The sequence below is a fragment of the Neolamprologus brichardi genome, chromosome 13 (assembly GCF_056152115.1).
Source record: "Neolamprologus brichardi isolate AB-2024 chromosome 13, ASM5615211v1, whole genome shotgun sequence".
Taxonomy (NCBI): Eukaryota; Metazoa; Chordata; class Actinopteri; order Cichliformes; family Cichlidae; genus Neolamprologus; species Neolamprologus brichardi.
In genome coordinates this window covers 28,458,966-28,473,943 of record NC_142116.1, presented here as the reverse complement: position 1 = coordinate 28,473,943, position 14,978 = coordinate 28,458,966, and the positions used below count along the sequence as shown (strand labels likewise).

The 14,978-nt window shown below is 40.8% G+C and overlaps 1 protein-coding gene across 4 annotated transcripts in view; it reads left to right on the top strand.

The window, feature by feature from the left end:
• LOC102779806 (uncharacterized) overlaps positions 1 to 14,978 on the top strand; it is a 407,388-nt gene that overhangs the window by 164,047 nt on the left and 228,363 nt on the right. Inside the window, exons 3-4 of one of the 4 annotated variants that reach the window (XM_087849803.1) lie at positions 7,241 to 7,399; positions 8,835 to 8,889. The exons of the other annotated variants lie outside the window; for them this stretch is intronic. Coding sequence (XP_087705929.1) covers positions 7,241 to 7,399; positions 8,835 to 8,889 — 214 coding nt within the window. The remainder of the gene's footprint in view (positions 1 to 7,240; positions 7,400 to 8,834; positions 8,890 to 14,978) is intronic. 4 annotated transcript variants of the gene reach the window in all.

Here is a 14,978-nt window from a genome sequence, read left to right as displayed (position 1 = left end):
TTTTCTCCTTTTAGTCTTCCTCAAAAAAACTCTGACACACACTGTCTCTTCCACTTTCACTGTCTATGTCACACAAACAAAGCCCCCCCCCCCACACACAAACACACACACACACACACACACACACACACACACGTTCTTGTGGAGATGCTTCAGCTTGATCGTTATCCAACAGCATCATCAATTATTAGGTCTGGTTTATGAAACCCCAGTGCAACTCGCCACCAAACACACTGTGTGTATTGCTTTTCATAGTGGACACTGATACTTGAGTTTTTTTTTTCTTTTTGGTTGCTTTGTCTTGAATGAAGGTTGCATCAGTTTACATCAGCAGCAGACAGTGGCGGGCTGGACCCCCCCACCACCACCACCATCACCACCACCAAGCTGTGAGGGCAGTTTCAGTGTTCAGATCGTCACTCTACGTGTAGTGCTTTTACAGTTCCTTACTCTAAATGATGAATTAAGTTCAATGAAAACGTACTTTTAACCTCATGTGAGCTCGAGTGAAACCCTGAGGTCCTCGGGTTGCTCCCCGTGAGGGTTGAGTTCAGAGATAGGTGGGTGGTGGGGGGACTGAAGGCATGTTTCTGTAACACATGATTCGAGGTATTAACCATAAAGGAAAAAAAGCATTACAGAAAAGCTGTTAGACCCAACTTTGTCCAATCTGGTCTCACAAATTACTGTTAAATAGATTAAAGGATAAGATTAAATAGAAAAATTAGAAATGTTACAATATTTCCTAGGCTTCAATCATAGAGGCTTGCAGACTGATGGGCACCCGTGTGGCCAGTAAGGGAAAATGTGGTTGCTGGAAATTGCTTACATTTTCTGTGAAATGGAATGTTGAAGCCCCAGTCACACAGGCCTAGACGCTGACCAGTGAACATCTCAGCTGCTATTATTATATGTGTTACCTAGCCAGTTTGTGGCTGGGGGAGGTTGCTTGCTGCCACTATGTGAAATTGGTTGTATAGAGCAGTGTTTTCCAACCTTTTGGAGCCATGGCACATATTTCCCATTAGAAAAATCACACGGCACACCACCAAACAAAAATGTCACAAAAGCATATTGATCATTTTTTCCAGGTATAGCAGAATTGGTTCGGTTTGGCCCCAGTATACCTTTTTTGATTTCTTCTTACCATTACTCATGCTAGGTTCTTCATCTGGGTCGGAATTTTCTCCAAGACCCAGGTCAGACTGACAACTCTATTGCTATTATGACAGCATGACTATTATCTAATTTCTTCTTCTTCTTCTTCTTCTGTTTTACTGGCAATTGACAACCAATTTAATTAGAGCAGGTAGTTGTACTGCTCTCTACTGGAAGAGAATGTAATTGTTCTGCCCATCACTCACACCGATCGCTTAGAGTACTAATCAGGTGAAACTAAGTAATCTTCCACGGCACACCTGATCATTTCTCACAGCACACCTATAGTAGTTGGAAAACACTGGTATAGGCGTATAGAAAACCTAAAGATTGCTGCAGTTGCTATGTATGGAAACTGCTCACTTGAATTCCAAACTACTTGCTTAGTACCTGTGTGAATGTGATACAAACCCAATGTGTTGTTTTCAGTGATAAAGAAAACTCAATTTTCCACTGCCATTCAGTGGTTTGATAGTAATCTGCTGCCGATCATAGTAACCACAAGGAGGCTTTTGGTGCAGCACCCTCATTGCATTAGATTTTACTCTCTGATGTATCCATTGGAGTTTAAATGAAATCGGCATCTTTACAAAGCTTGTCAGCAGATGTAAGCAAGAAAAGCTCTAAAATCTGGTATATGCTGCACTGACACTAAGCTTCATAACACACTGTGGACCAGCCAACACCAGCATATGACATGAAATCAGTCATCACAATCAAATTTTAAACAATCTGTGTTCATCTGCTTTGGAGTCTAAGAACTGGATTTCCAAATTACATGTTACAAATTTATTTGATCTAAAACAAAAAAAGGACTTTGGAGCATGAGCAAACGTGCTGTTCTTTATCTCCTTAACTCAGGTAAGAAGTTCTTGATAATGTCTCTGGTTGAGGAAAGGCTTAAAATTAGAAATGCATCCTGAAAACATTCGTATGGTGGCACTTGATACGGTGACACCAGCTCCAGTTCACTGCTTATGAAGTTCTACCAAGTACTTCGGTCATTCTGTTGCTCGTGCACTTTTTCATGCCACAGTTGTTCTTTCCAATTTCCATTAATATGCTTCCATACAGCACTGTGTCTGTAGGTAGTCTTAAGTCAAATACACTATGCTTATACATGGTAATTGTGGTGTTTCAATAATAATTTATTTAAAACTGAAATTTTATTTAAGTACAGAAGATTTGAATAAATTCAGAGTTATAACCCATAATGATCAGAATTAAAACTGGAAATATTTTGGGTTAAATGTATATCAAAATACAAATATAAATAATATATAAATGGATATAAAAATAATTATATGTAATCGTTACAAAAATTTATTGAGAAAAAGCGAAATACATTGGAGCAGGAAAGGGTTGAAAAGAAGAGAAAGGTGGTCATGCTTTTGCCAGGAAAAAATGTTGTAGGGAAGTAAATCAGAAGAACTCTTTATTAACCCATCATAGCATTTTTATTTTCTGTAACTGTGGCCAAGAAAGGCAGATTTATTTATGTGGCCCATTTCCAACACAGATGAGTAATATTATAAGTAATATTCAAAAATAAATGAACAAAAAAGACAAAAATCTGCCCAGAATGAATATGCTGTGGAAAAACTCCTCCTCAGGTTGGTCCAACCTACACTCCAAGCCTACTCAAGCAGTAACAGCATGACCTTGGTACGGTGAGGGAATCCAGCGTCTCTGTTATTTTGTTCTATTTTGCTGGCGTGTTTTGGTTCCAGGTGTCCCCTTAGGAGGAAAGTAAGTCAGGACCACCTTCATCCGCTCGTTAACACAACTATTTAAACAGCCAAGCACATGCAAACAACTGATTGTGCTATGTTCTCTCTTATAACTTAACTTGTAAAGTAACAACACCTTTTGGTTGTTAGTAACTTACTTTATTAACCATGTTGTGGAACAGGCATATCAATGCGCACATACACCACACTTGGTGTTCTCTACTTTACACAGAAAGTAGTACCACAAAAATATAAACTGATTTTACTAAATACATAACCGATTGCTTTTAAGAATGGTCAACCAATACCTGCTAAAGTACAACATGAGCTTCAGAATGAGCGGTAGTTCTCTAACTGAAAATGCTTTGCTGATCTCAGAGTTCAGAAGAGAATGACAAGACTACTTCAAGCTGATAGGAAGGTGTGGTGGGGCGTGGTCTGCGGTGCCATGCAGGGAAGGCGGACGCACCTGCACGGCATCCGTAATCACGCCCGCCGGGTTCAAACATGGGGACTCAGGTGTGTGTGGGTGTTGTTGTGGTGAGTGCGAATAAAAATGGCTCGAAATGATATTCCGTGGTCCCGCAGTGCCTTATTCTCACCACAGAAGGCATCAGTAACTCAAAGGTATGCAGAAGAACAGCTCTGAATGCACAACACAGGCAACCTTGAAGCAGATGAGCTACAGCAGAAGACGACCCAACCAGACACGACTCCTGGCAGCGGGAAACTGAGGCTACAATTTGCACCAAAGTTAGAAAGTAGAAGACGATGAAAAACAGTGGAGATTTCTTCTGCCACATTTGAACGGTCGCGTCAGAATTTGGTGAATCCAGCATTGTACCGTGGGGGACCTTATCATTGTCTCAGTGTACTGATCTTCTGATCAAGCACATCCCTTTCGTTACAATGATGCACTTCAGCTCTTCCTACAAGCCATTGGTCAGCGAGGTCTAGGAACAAATTCATAAACGCTTTCTTTGGTGAACCTGAGGAAGGATCATCCCATCAACAGTTACTTTTGTTTCCCTGCAAGCGAGATATTCTCTCACTTGTTCTCTTGTTGGTGGTCAGCGGGCACTGGCTCTCTATTGTCCTCCCCCTGAGTATCACGTAAATCTTCGAAGGCACACAAGCCTACTGTGACCTAGGCCTCTTCACCTCGATGCCTAATGAGACAGGCACCCCGGTGTGTGCCGAACTCAAGAACAGCAAACTGAGTGCCCACCATCAACCTCACTTGTATTTTCCCATTTATTTATTTATTTATCATTTGAATCATGTTCAATATTTAAGAATATCCTTGTACAAAAATTAATGCATCATGTTTTTTAGGTCAGTTAAAAACCATGCTAAATATTCAAGCATAAAAAACTGAAATTCATAATACTGCTGAAAAAACATTCTTCCAGAGACTTGCATGAAGATCTGGTCATAAATAGTAGCCCAACCGTAGTAAGAGACTGTGTGGACTTTAGTTCGTCACCCTCACTTTTGATTGTTGGTAGGAAGCATTAGGGACAGCACATGTCTAGAAAAAATAATGAAATAACTTTTAGTTAGGGTTATAGATATTTACAATGATTATTAAAAGTGCTATTACTGCTATAAAAAACATTGACAGTAACGTTATTATTAATTGTAATACTAACAAAAGTGGTAAGACTGATTGTAAATGTAATGATGTGGGGATAGCAGATACCAAATCTTAGCAGTCAGTGGAGACAAAGCTGAATAAAACATTTCTGTCTGACAGTGTAATGAACACAGTGGCTTGTGGGGACTGTAAAAAAAAAAGTTCTATTTTCATTTTCAACCTCCATCAAATTCTCATCATAATTATGTCAATATCCCTCCAAATGCAAACACTTCCAATCCTGACAGAAAGTAATATGGTGAAAGGCCATTAAAAATGAACCCCCCCCACCCAACACACACACACACACACGCATATGCACAGCAATCACCTCCTAACTTGCCCCCGCCCTCCACCCAATAAAACTTTTGGCAGGCCTGAGCTGTTGTAATTGGCAGCCAGCTTGCCGTGCCGATAGACTCCCCTCAGTCCTACGGGTCAAGAGTAATTTACTGAGCTGCTAAACGCCACTAGTTTCTCTCCCTTTCTCTCTTTCTACCCAGTCCAATCTCCCTTACCCTCAGCCCCTCCCCCCCCTCATCCCAGCATCCATATTGGAATTCCCATCCAGGCTGTATTACAAGCCGAGATGATGGCTTAATCCCTTGTTAATTAGGGACAACATCTCCAGCAGCTGAGGCTAAAGCGGAGAGTGGCAGAGGCTCCAGAGACATGAGGGCTCTGGCCGAGCTTGTGGCCCAGTCAGGAAAACCTGGCTCATGCTCAGAGAGCTGGCGAGGGACGGGGGTTAGGAGAAGGGGGGGTGGGGGGTGGGGGGGTTGGATGTTACGCTGGATGAGGATTGAAAAGGGCTCCTGTCTAATCCTCACTGATGGCTCTTCTAGGCTAATGGAGTCTGGACAACTGGCCAACCGGATGCTGCTGCTGGCGCTGCACTTGCCCACTCCACTCCACTTCAGTGGGTCAGGTTGTGGTTTCACTATGAATCTAGTTAGAAGGCTCCATTATTCATTTGGCTGATGAGCACCAAACAAAATGCCTTTTTCTTGGGATTTGTTTGGCCATACTCAGATTGCCAGGTTTTCCAGTTTTTTTTTTGTGTGTGTGGTTTTTTTTTTTGTGTGTGTGTGTGTGTGTCTGTGCACCTTCCCTTGTGGCCACTTGAGATTGCACCAAAAGTGAGTCAGCCCCCATAAACAACCATATTAAATTGAAAAACGTAACTTATTTTTAGCCTGGTACAAAAAAAAAAATGTCTCAGGTCGTTGTTTCCACCTTCATTACAATAGTGTGGTGGCTGGGTTGGGTAAGGTTGTGATTGTTTTGATTGACATGCACCGAGTGCGCTACCACGTAATGGGAAATTCACAGACAAACTCGCGGATTCTTCCACTGACCGCTGCAACACACATGCACCAGGGCAAACATCCGCCTGCTATACAGGTGAAAATAGAGCAACAGGACTGCTGAGTCTTTGATTTTATTTATTTTCTGCTGTGTTTCACTGGCATTTATTTGAAAGACTGAGTGTAAACACACAAAAAAATATTTTATTTTATGTGCTGGAATGTGCAGAAAATAGGTTTAAATATTAAACAAATTTCTTCCAGTCAGAGAATGTTGCATATAATTAAATTTTTGCTTGATGCATAAAGTTAAAAGATTAAAACTAATAAAACGACTTTTAAAAAGAGACTTTTCCATTTGATTACATTTTGTATGATGAATTATGCAGAAAAAGTAGAATTGGGCTGAAAGATCTATCACTTTATCACCTATTCAGGTTTTAAATCGTGTTTTTGAAAAGTAACTAAGTAACTAAGTAATTAATTACTTTTGAAAATAAGTAATCAGTAAAGTAACAGGATTACTTTTGGGGGGAAGTAATCAGTAATTAGTTACTGATTACTTTTTTCAAGTAACTTCACCAACACTGGTGAGAACATTAAAGTTTGTGCTTTGAAATTGTAGTATTTTGTTGATCTTTGCACCAATTATGGAGCTATCCTATATTCTGAGCTGATAACTCTGCACGTTGCCTGTCCTTGAGAGATGTTTTGGGCTCAAAAAACTCCAACATGAAAGCAGCCAAAATTCTATTTGCACCTTTAGGCTGCTTCTTTTATAATTCTTGCAGGTTAAAAATGTGGAGTTCAGAAGGCATGTGGCAATATCATGGTTATGTTGGTCTTTTTATATAGCCTGAGATTCACACAGTCAAATTATGGTTATGTATTTTATGGTAGCAAAAAGCAAGTATTGATAGCATAACTCAGTTTTTCATTGTCTCCAGGAAATTAATGCAAGTAATTTAAATGTCCTCTGAAGTCACAGATATGTGACTGGTGTGCGTGTATGCGTGTGTGTGTGTTTGCGTATGTGTGTGTGTGTGTGTGTGTGTGTGTGTGTGTGTGTGTGTGTGTGTGTGTGTTTGTGTGCATTTTTATGAGTATTTGTTCATCACCTCATCTGCTTTTCTTGACAGCTATGGATCATATTTCCCATGGTGTGCACAAAGCCTCAGCACCATTCAGGCAAACAAACAAACAAACTTAATCCCAGTCATAAGCATCTCTACACTATGTTTTCTTGTGTAAAATTGTCTTGTGTAAAACTGTCTGAGGGCGGAATTTGCAGGTAAATGAAGGGAGAAACAGCAGGAGTGGGGGGGTGGGTATGGCTGAGAGTCAGCAGCATGAAAAATGAGGGGTAAAGAGGCAGATGAAAAGTGCATCTTCTTACGTTTCCTTTTCAGGTGGCAACAAAAGCCCATTTATTCAGGCCTGCATTTCCACTGGCAAAGTGTTGGAGTGTACTGTTAGCGGAGTGCATTATAAATACAGCCAGGCTTGCCGCTGTCCCCCCTCCTCCTCTCCCCGGATGGCCCAGGCTCCTGTGGAGCTCCAAACACTAGGTAATTATCCAGCACCACACCGCCTGCTGCTTCACTACCTGTGTGTCCAGCGCCACTAGAGAGAAGGATGGATGGAAGGGGTGGGGGAGAGAGACAGAGAGGGACAGATGGAAATGGAGAAGGATCAAGCAGAGGGACAAAAAACTGTGTGTCTGTGTGAACGTAGAAGGAGAGAAGGAAAATGTGGAAATGTTTGATGCTTCTTTTTAAAGTATCAAACACAGGATGCGAGTCAACAAATGTACAGTACAGTGGGGGAAAAAACACAATGCACATGCAGAGAAAAAACCTATTAGCAGTTTTGCTGCCTACTCATGAACTGTTTCAAAAATCATTGCACAAGTTAACGAACACTTGTGCGTTTCACGGAATATATTGTATTATGTTGACACGATTCTATTACATAATTTCTGCAGGTCTCTCATAGCCACACCTTTTAGTAAAGTATAGTATTATGTGAATGCCCTTTTCACACAGAGAGATTTCAAAAGAAAGAACTTGAAGCAAATGTGCAGATCTGCCTCTCTTCCCTCACCACCAGCTGGTCACAGCAGATAGCTGCCTCTCCCTGAGCCTGGTTCTACCAGAGCTTTCTTCCTGTCAAAAGTTTTTCCTTCCCACTGTTGCCAAGTGGGGGCTGTCTGATTGTTTTGGTCAACTATTGTATGTTTTTTACCTTACAATATAAAGCACCTTGAGGCAGCTGTGGTTTTGGCTTGGTGCTATATAAATAAAAATGAATTTATCCAAGTTTAATAGAGTGAATTCACAAACACAAAAGAAACTGATATTAATAGCAAATAAAATAAGGTAGTTGTACTGCCCTAATAATGAATTAAAACCCCCTTTTTATTCATGTTATGAATACTGGTGCTATTAATAGCTCTGACCATGTGTAATTATACGATTTCTTTTTGTGACTTATGGAGCTTTTCTGTCTCTCATTTGACTATTTTTCATACCGCTGCCCCGGTCTGCACTACACATGGCAGACTCTGTTCTGGAATTATTAACATAATATAACGTAGGCCTACTGAAGGAAAATATTAATAGAGACCACCAATTAAGGTGGCTTTCCTTTCCTCTTCCAGAATTTTTTTTTTTCATTTTAATTCTGTATACTGCCATTAAAATACAATGTAGTCATGGGAGAATTCACATAGTTAGTAACGATACGCAGTGGCACAAACCAATGATCTGTATGCCAGACAAGGGCCAGATGTCATGACCTGGGCTCGATGAGGGCCTGTATGAAGTAGACCTGAGACTAAAGTGATGTGGCTAAACTAGACCTGTGTGAAGCACAAAAAAAACTGCAGATGTAGAGCCAAATACACCAAGAGTCCCAAATTTTTCCAAGAAAAATCTTTTCCACACCACCACCTTAGAAAGCTACCCACATTATTAACACTGACACCAGTTTCTGCCCCTCCAGTCTCAGCGGAAATGGCAGTCCGTCAGACCAGCCATCAACTGTCCAGTTTTGGTGAGTTTGAGCCCTTTGCAAAGTCAGACTTTTCTGTTTGACTGACAGGAGTGGTCTTCTGCTGCTTTAGCCCATCTGCCTTAAGGTTTGGCATGTGTACTCCTCTGCTGTTCACTGCCACTGTGAAGAGAAATATTTCTGAGCTACTGGTGTCTTTCCATCGATTCTAAGAAGTCAGCCAGGTGTTTCTGCCCATGAATAGCATATGAGATCATTCAAGTGCACATCTAACTTCACACCTATTTAAAATGCATACTTTCATCACTTTCATCACAAATGTACAGTACATCTTAAAAAAAGAACTACAAAACCTTTTGTAGTTCTTACATACAGTACTATGGAAAAGTATTTACCTCCTTCCTGATTTTTTTTTTGCGCATTTATCACATTTCCATATTTCAGATTGTCAAACAATTTTTAATAGTTCGCAAAGACAACACAAGTAAAATACAAAATGCAGTTCTTAAATAATGATTCAGTTCTTAAAGGGAAAAACATATCTCAACCTCGTGTGAACTCGTGTGAAAAAGTAATTTAATTTGAAGTCATTTAATCATAGATAAATTGGACCTGCTTGTTGCCAGACCTGTTGAATCAAGAAATTACTTAAATAGAAGCTTTCTGACAAAGTGAAGTAGGGTAAAAGATCTAAAAACAACAACAACAACAAAAAACCCCACAGAGCATTGGGTTAAAATCTAAAGGAACAGCCGAGAAACAAAGTTATTAACACGTCTAGAAGCCATTTTCAAGGCTTTCAGTGAACCAAGGTGAGAGCCATTATACCAAATGAAGAAATCTAGAAGTCACTGGGCTACCAAAATTACTCCAAGAATGCACTGATAACTCATCCAGGAGGTCACACAAGAGCCCGCAACATCTAAACAACTCCAATTCTTCTCCAAAAAGTTGATTCTGTTCATCTGGACGTAGCGTTTTGTGAGAGAAACGTTTCGTCACTCATCCAAGTGACTTCTTCAGTCTCAGCTGACTGCAGGTTTCCCCAATCTTATAAAGAATACATTTGCATAATGACTGAAACCAGCCCACTGAGGGAACAACTGGCTGGGAGGTCAGTTCCTTAATCTTAGTCATGCAAATTCTCATGACCATTGATCAAAGACCACTGATCAATGGCCAATTCTCCAATTCTTCTATGCCTCAGTTATATTGAGTGTTCATAACTCAAGAATAACAAAACTGTTATATACTGTATATTCTGTGTATTTATTATTTCACTCTTATTGCCTGTTCTTATTGTCCCTATCTTCGTTATGCTGCTCTGTTGTTTGTTAATTGCCCCTTGGGGATAAATAAAGTCTTCTGATTCTGATTCTGAGAGAAAAAGCTCATCTTACTGTTGCCCCAAAACATCTCGGTGATCGCCAAGACTTTTGGGAAAATGTTCTGTCACCTAATGAGACCAAAGTTGGAACTTTTTGGAAGGTTTGTACCCATCTGCCATAGAACTAACATAACATTTCATTAAACTAACATATCAACAGTCCAACATAGTGGTGGTAGAGTGATGATCTGGGGCTTTTTCTACTGCTTAAGGACCTGGACAACTTCCATAATTGATGACTGGATGACGAATTTGACCAGAGAATCCCTTTTCACAGCTCTTTATGATTTTAAAGCAAATTGTTTTTGATTTGATTTTCGATTTTCTAGAAATACTTCAGCAAATGTTTATGTGTTCATGGGTATTTTGGTACACCATTAGTTTCTATACAAAGCAGGGTTTAAAGTTAATGAAAGGTTAAAAAAGTAGACTCTTTAGCAATTTGAACAGATCTTCACAGAGTTAACACAGGTGTAATTGATACAATCAGTTATGGTGTTTTTAGCAATTCCATTGTACAAAGGATGTACCAGGGCTTTAATAATGACATTAATTACACCTGTGGTCATCATGGATGTGTCAAAATGAATGCAAAGAATCAAGTTTTTGGCTATGAATTAGAAATCATTTGGTTCTTTTCTACTAGTGTTCGTTTTGCTAAATTAAATGGCTCGGTTTTTTCACCACCTTATACCATGCTGCTCTCAAACTAAAACCACACCATTAAACTGAATTGAAAGTGAGTGAGGGAGAGCGTGGAGTAAAAAAGCTCTCTGCCCTCGTGGCTCACCCTGTTAAAGTGTCTTTATTAGGAGTCAGGGACTGATCACACTGCTAAGTGACCTGCCAAGGTCACAAAGAAGGGCAGCCTTGGTAATTAGTATGCTCTTTAGTGAGGCAGGGACGCGATTGGCTTCAACGACATTAGTATGCCTCAGTGTGGGACTAAGGGGTTATGCTAAGCTACACTAGCCATTAGTATGCTCACATCTCAGGAGAAGATGCAGTGCTGGGTTTTGTTCATGCCTGCCCACCGATGGATGTGGTGGATAGTGAGCACAGTTGATTGCGCTTTTGGAGTTTATTTAATTGGACTAATATAAGTTAAATGCAGCATCGGCATTAATGTGATTCCCTTTAAAGAACCCTCTGGTAGTTTGCAACCTGTTTTATTTATGTGTTGTCTTTTTGGTTTCTTGCTAACAATAGAAATTATTCAGTTTGGATCAATTCCGTTTTATTTGTATAGCGCCAAATCACAACAATAGTTACCTCAAGGTGCTTTATGTTATAAGGTAAAGACCCTACAGTAATAGACAGAATACTCCAACAATTGGACAACCCACCTAGGAACAAGCATTTGGCAGCAGTGAGAAGGAAAAACTTCCTTTTAACAGAAAGAAAACCAGGAGAACCAGGCTCAGGGAGGGGCAACCATCTGCCTTGACTGGTTGGGGGTGAGGGGAGGATGACAGGACCAACAAACCCTGTGTAGAAGAGTCAGAGATTAATAATAGCTAAATAATGAGCTAAATAACAATAACTAATGATTTAATCCAGAGTGGTGTATAAACACAGATATTAAAGAGGTGTATGAAGAAGGAACACTCAGTGCATCATGACAAGACTGTAGCAGCCTAGGCCTATTGCACCTGATCCAGCCCTTACTATAGGCTTTATCCACTACTAAACATACACTTAGGAATAACCTGGATTTTGCCTAAGTTTGAAGGAAGTGTAGTACACCTCATGATTCAGTTGGCTGTAGCAGCATTAATTTGGAGTAATGATTTTCTGTATGACTTTTTGAGCCTCTTGCTTTGTTTTGGGTGAATTTTGGCCCACTGTTCTTCATAATACTGTGTTACCTTACCTTTTAGGAGTAATTCGTGCATGCTAAAGGTCCTGCATCATTATTTCAATCATGACGAGGTGTGAACTTTGGAACCTTGGTTCTTTTCTTTTTTATTCATTCAGTTGTACAGCTGGAATCACTGTCCTGTAGTATGACAAACATTTGGCAAGGCTTTAGCTGTGAGACAGATGGCCTCACATCTGACTCTAGAATACTTTTGTATACAGAAGAATTCATGGTTGACTCAGTGACTTTAAGGTGCCTAGGTCCTGTGGCCTTGTTTGTCCAAAGCACATTATTCCAGAAGTCTTGAATCGTTCAGATGAAGCTTTGCAAGCCTGAACTGTGCTGCAATGCTCTTTTTAAAGAAACCCACTACAGTGGGGCAAAAAAGTATTTAGTCAGCCACCGATTGTGCAAGTTCCCCCACTTAAAATGATGACAGAGGTCAGTAATTTGCACCAGAGGTACACTTCAACTGTGAGAGACAGAATGTGAAAAAAAAATCCATGAATTCACATGGTAGGATTTGTAAAGAATTTATTCGTAAATCAGGGTGGAAAATAAGTATTTGGTCAATAACAAAAATACAACTCAATACTTTGTAACATAACCTTTGTTGGCAATAACAGAGGTCAAACGTTTACTATAGGTCTTTACCAGGTTTGCACACACAGTAGCTGGTATTTTGGCCCATTCTTCCATGCAGATCTTCTCAAGAGCAGTGATGTTTTGGGGCTGTCGCCGAGCAACACGGACTTTCAACTCCCGCCACAGATTTTCCATGGGGTTGAGGTCTGGAGACTGGCTAGGCCACTCCAGGACTTTCAAATCTTCAGTGCTAGGACCAATTCTGTTTACATTATACATGCTTCCCCTAGGCAGCATCATTAGAAGACATAGCATACATTTTCACTGCTATGCAGATGACACCCAGCTCTATCTGTCCATGAAGCCAGATAACACACACCAATTAGTTAAACTGCAGGAATGTCTTAAAGACATAAAGACTTGGATGGCCACTAACTTTCTGCTTTTTAACTCAGATAAAACTGAGGTCATTGTACTCGGTGCTGAAAAGCTTAGAAATATGGTATCTAACCAGATTCTTACTCTGGATGGCATTACCTTGGCCTCCAGTAACACTGTGAGGAACCTCAGTCATTTTTGACCAGGATATGTCCTTCAACGCACATATTAAACAAATATGTAAGACTGCGTTCTTCCATTTGCGCAACATCTCTAAAATTAGAAATATCCTGTCTCAGAGTGATGCTGAAAAACTAGTTCATGCATTTATTACTTCCAGGCTGGACTACTGCAATTCATTATTATCAGGATGTCCAAAAAACTCACTGAAAAGCCTTCAGTTAATCCAAAATGCTGCAGCAAGAGTACTGACAGGGACTAGAAAGAGAGAGCATATTTCTCCTGTTTTGGCTTCCCTTCATTGGCTTCCTGTTAAATCCAGAATTGAATTCAAAATCCTGCTCCTCACATACAAGGTCTTAAATAATCAGGCCCCATCTTATCTTAATGACCTTGTAGTACCATATTACCCTATTAGAGCACTTCGCTCTCGCTCTGCAGGCCTACTTGTTGTTCCTAGAGTATTTAAAAGTAGAATGGGAGGGAGAGCCTTCAGTTTTCAGGCCCCTCTTCTGTGGAACCAGCTTCCAGTTTGGATTCGGGAGACAGACACTATCTCTACTTTTAAGATTAGGCTTAAAACTTTCCTTTTTGCTAAAGCATATAGTTAGGGCTGGACCAGGTGACCCTGAATCCTCCCTTAGTTATGCTGCAATAGATGTAGGCTGCCGGGGGATTCCCATGATGCATTGAGTTTTTCCTTTCCAGTCACCTTTCTCACTCACTATGTGTTAATAGACCTCTCTGTATTGAATCATACCAGTTATTAATCTCTGTCTCTCTTCCACAGCATGTCTTTTATCCTGTCTTCCTTCTCTCACCCCAACCGGTCGCAGCAGATGGCCGCCCCTCCCTGAGCCTGGTTCTGCCGGAGGTTTCTTCCTGTTAAAAGGGAGTTTTTCCTTCCCACTGTCGCCAAAGTGCTTGCTCATAGGGGGTCATATGATTGTTGGGCTTTTCTCTGTATCTATGAAGCGCCTTGAGGCGACATTTGTTGTGATTTGGCGCTATATAAATAAAATTGAATTGAAATTGAATTGAATTCTTACGGAGCCACTCCTTTGTTGCCCGGGCGGTGTGTTTTGGATCATTGTCATGTTGGAAGACCCAGCCTCGTTTCATCTTCAAAGTTCTCACTGATGGAAGGAGGTTTTGGCTCAAAATCTCACGATACTTGGCCCCATTCATTCTGTCCTTAACACGGATCAGTCGTCCTGTCCCCTTGGCAGAAAAACAGCCCCATAGCATGATGTTTCCACCCCCATGCTTCACAGTAGGTATGGTGTTCTTGGGATGCAACTCAGTATTCTTCTTCCTCCAAACACGACGAGTTGAGTTTATACCAAAAAGTTCTACTTTGGTTTCATCTGACCACATGACATTCTCCCAATCCTCTGCTGTATCATCCATGTGCTCTCTGGCAAACTTCAGACGGGCCTGGACATGCACTGGCTTCAGCAGCGGAACACGTCTGGCACTGCGGGATTTGATTCCCTGCCGTTGTAGTGTGTTACTGATGGTGACCTTTGTTACTTTGGTCCCAGCTCTCTGCAGGTCATTCACCAGGTCCCCCCGTGTGGTTCTGGGATCTTTGCTCACCGTTCTCATGATCATTTTGACCCCACGGGATGAGATCTTGCGTGGAGCCCCAGATCGAGGGAGATTATCAGTGGTCTTGTATGTCTTCCATTTTCTGATGATTGCTCCCACAGTTGATTTTTTCACACCAAGCTGCTTGCCTATT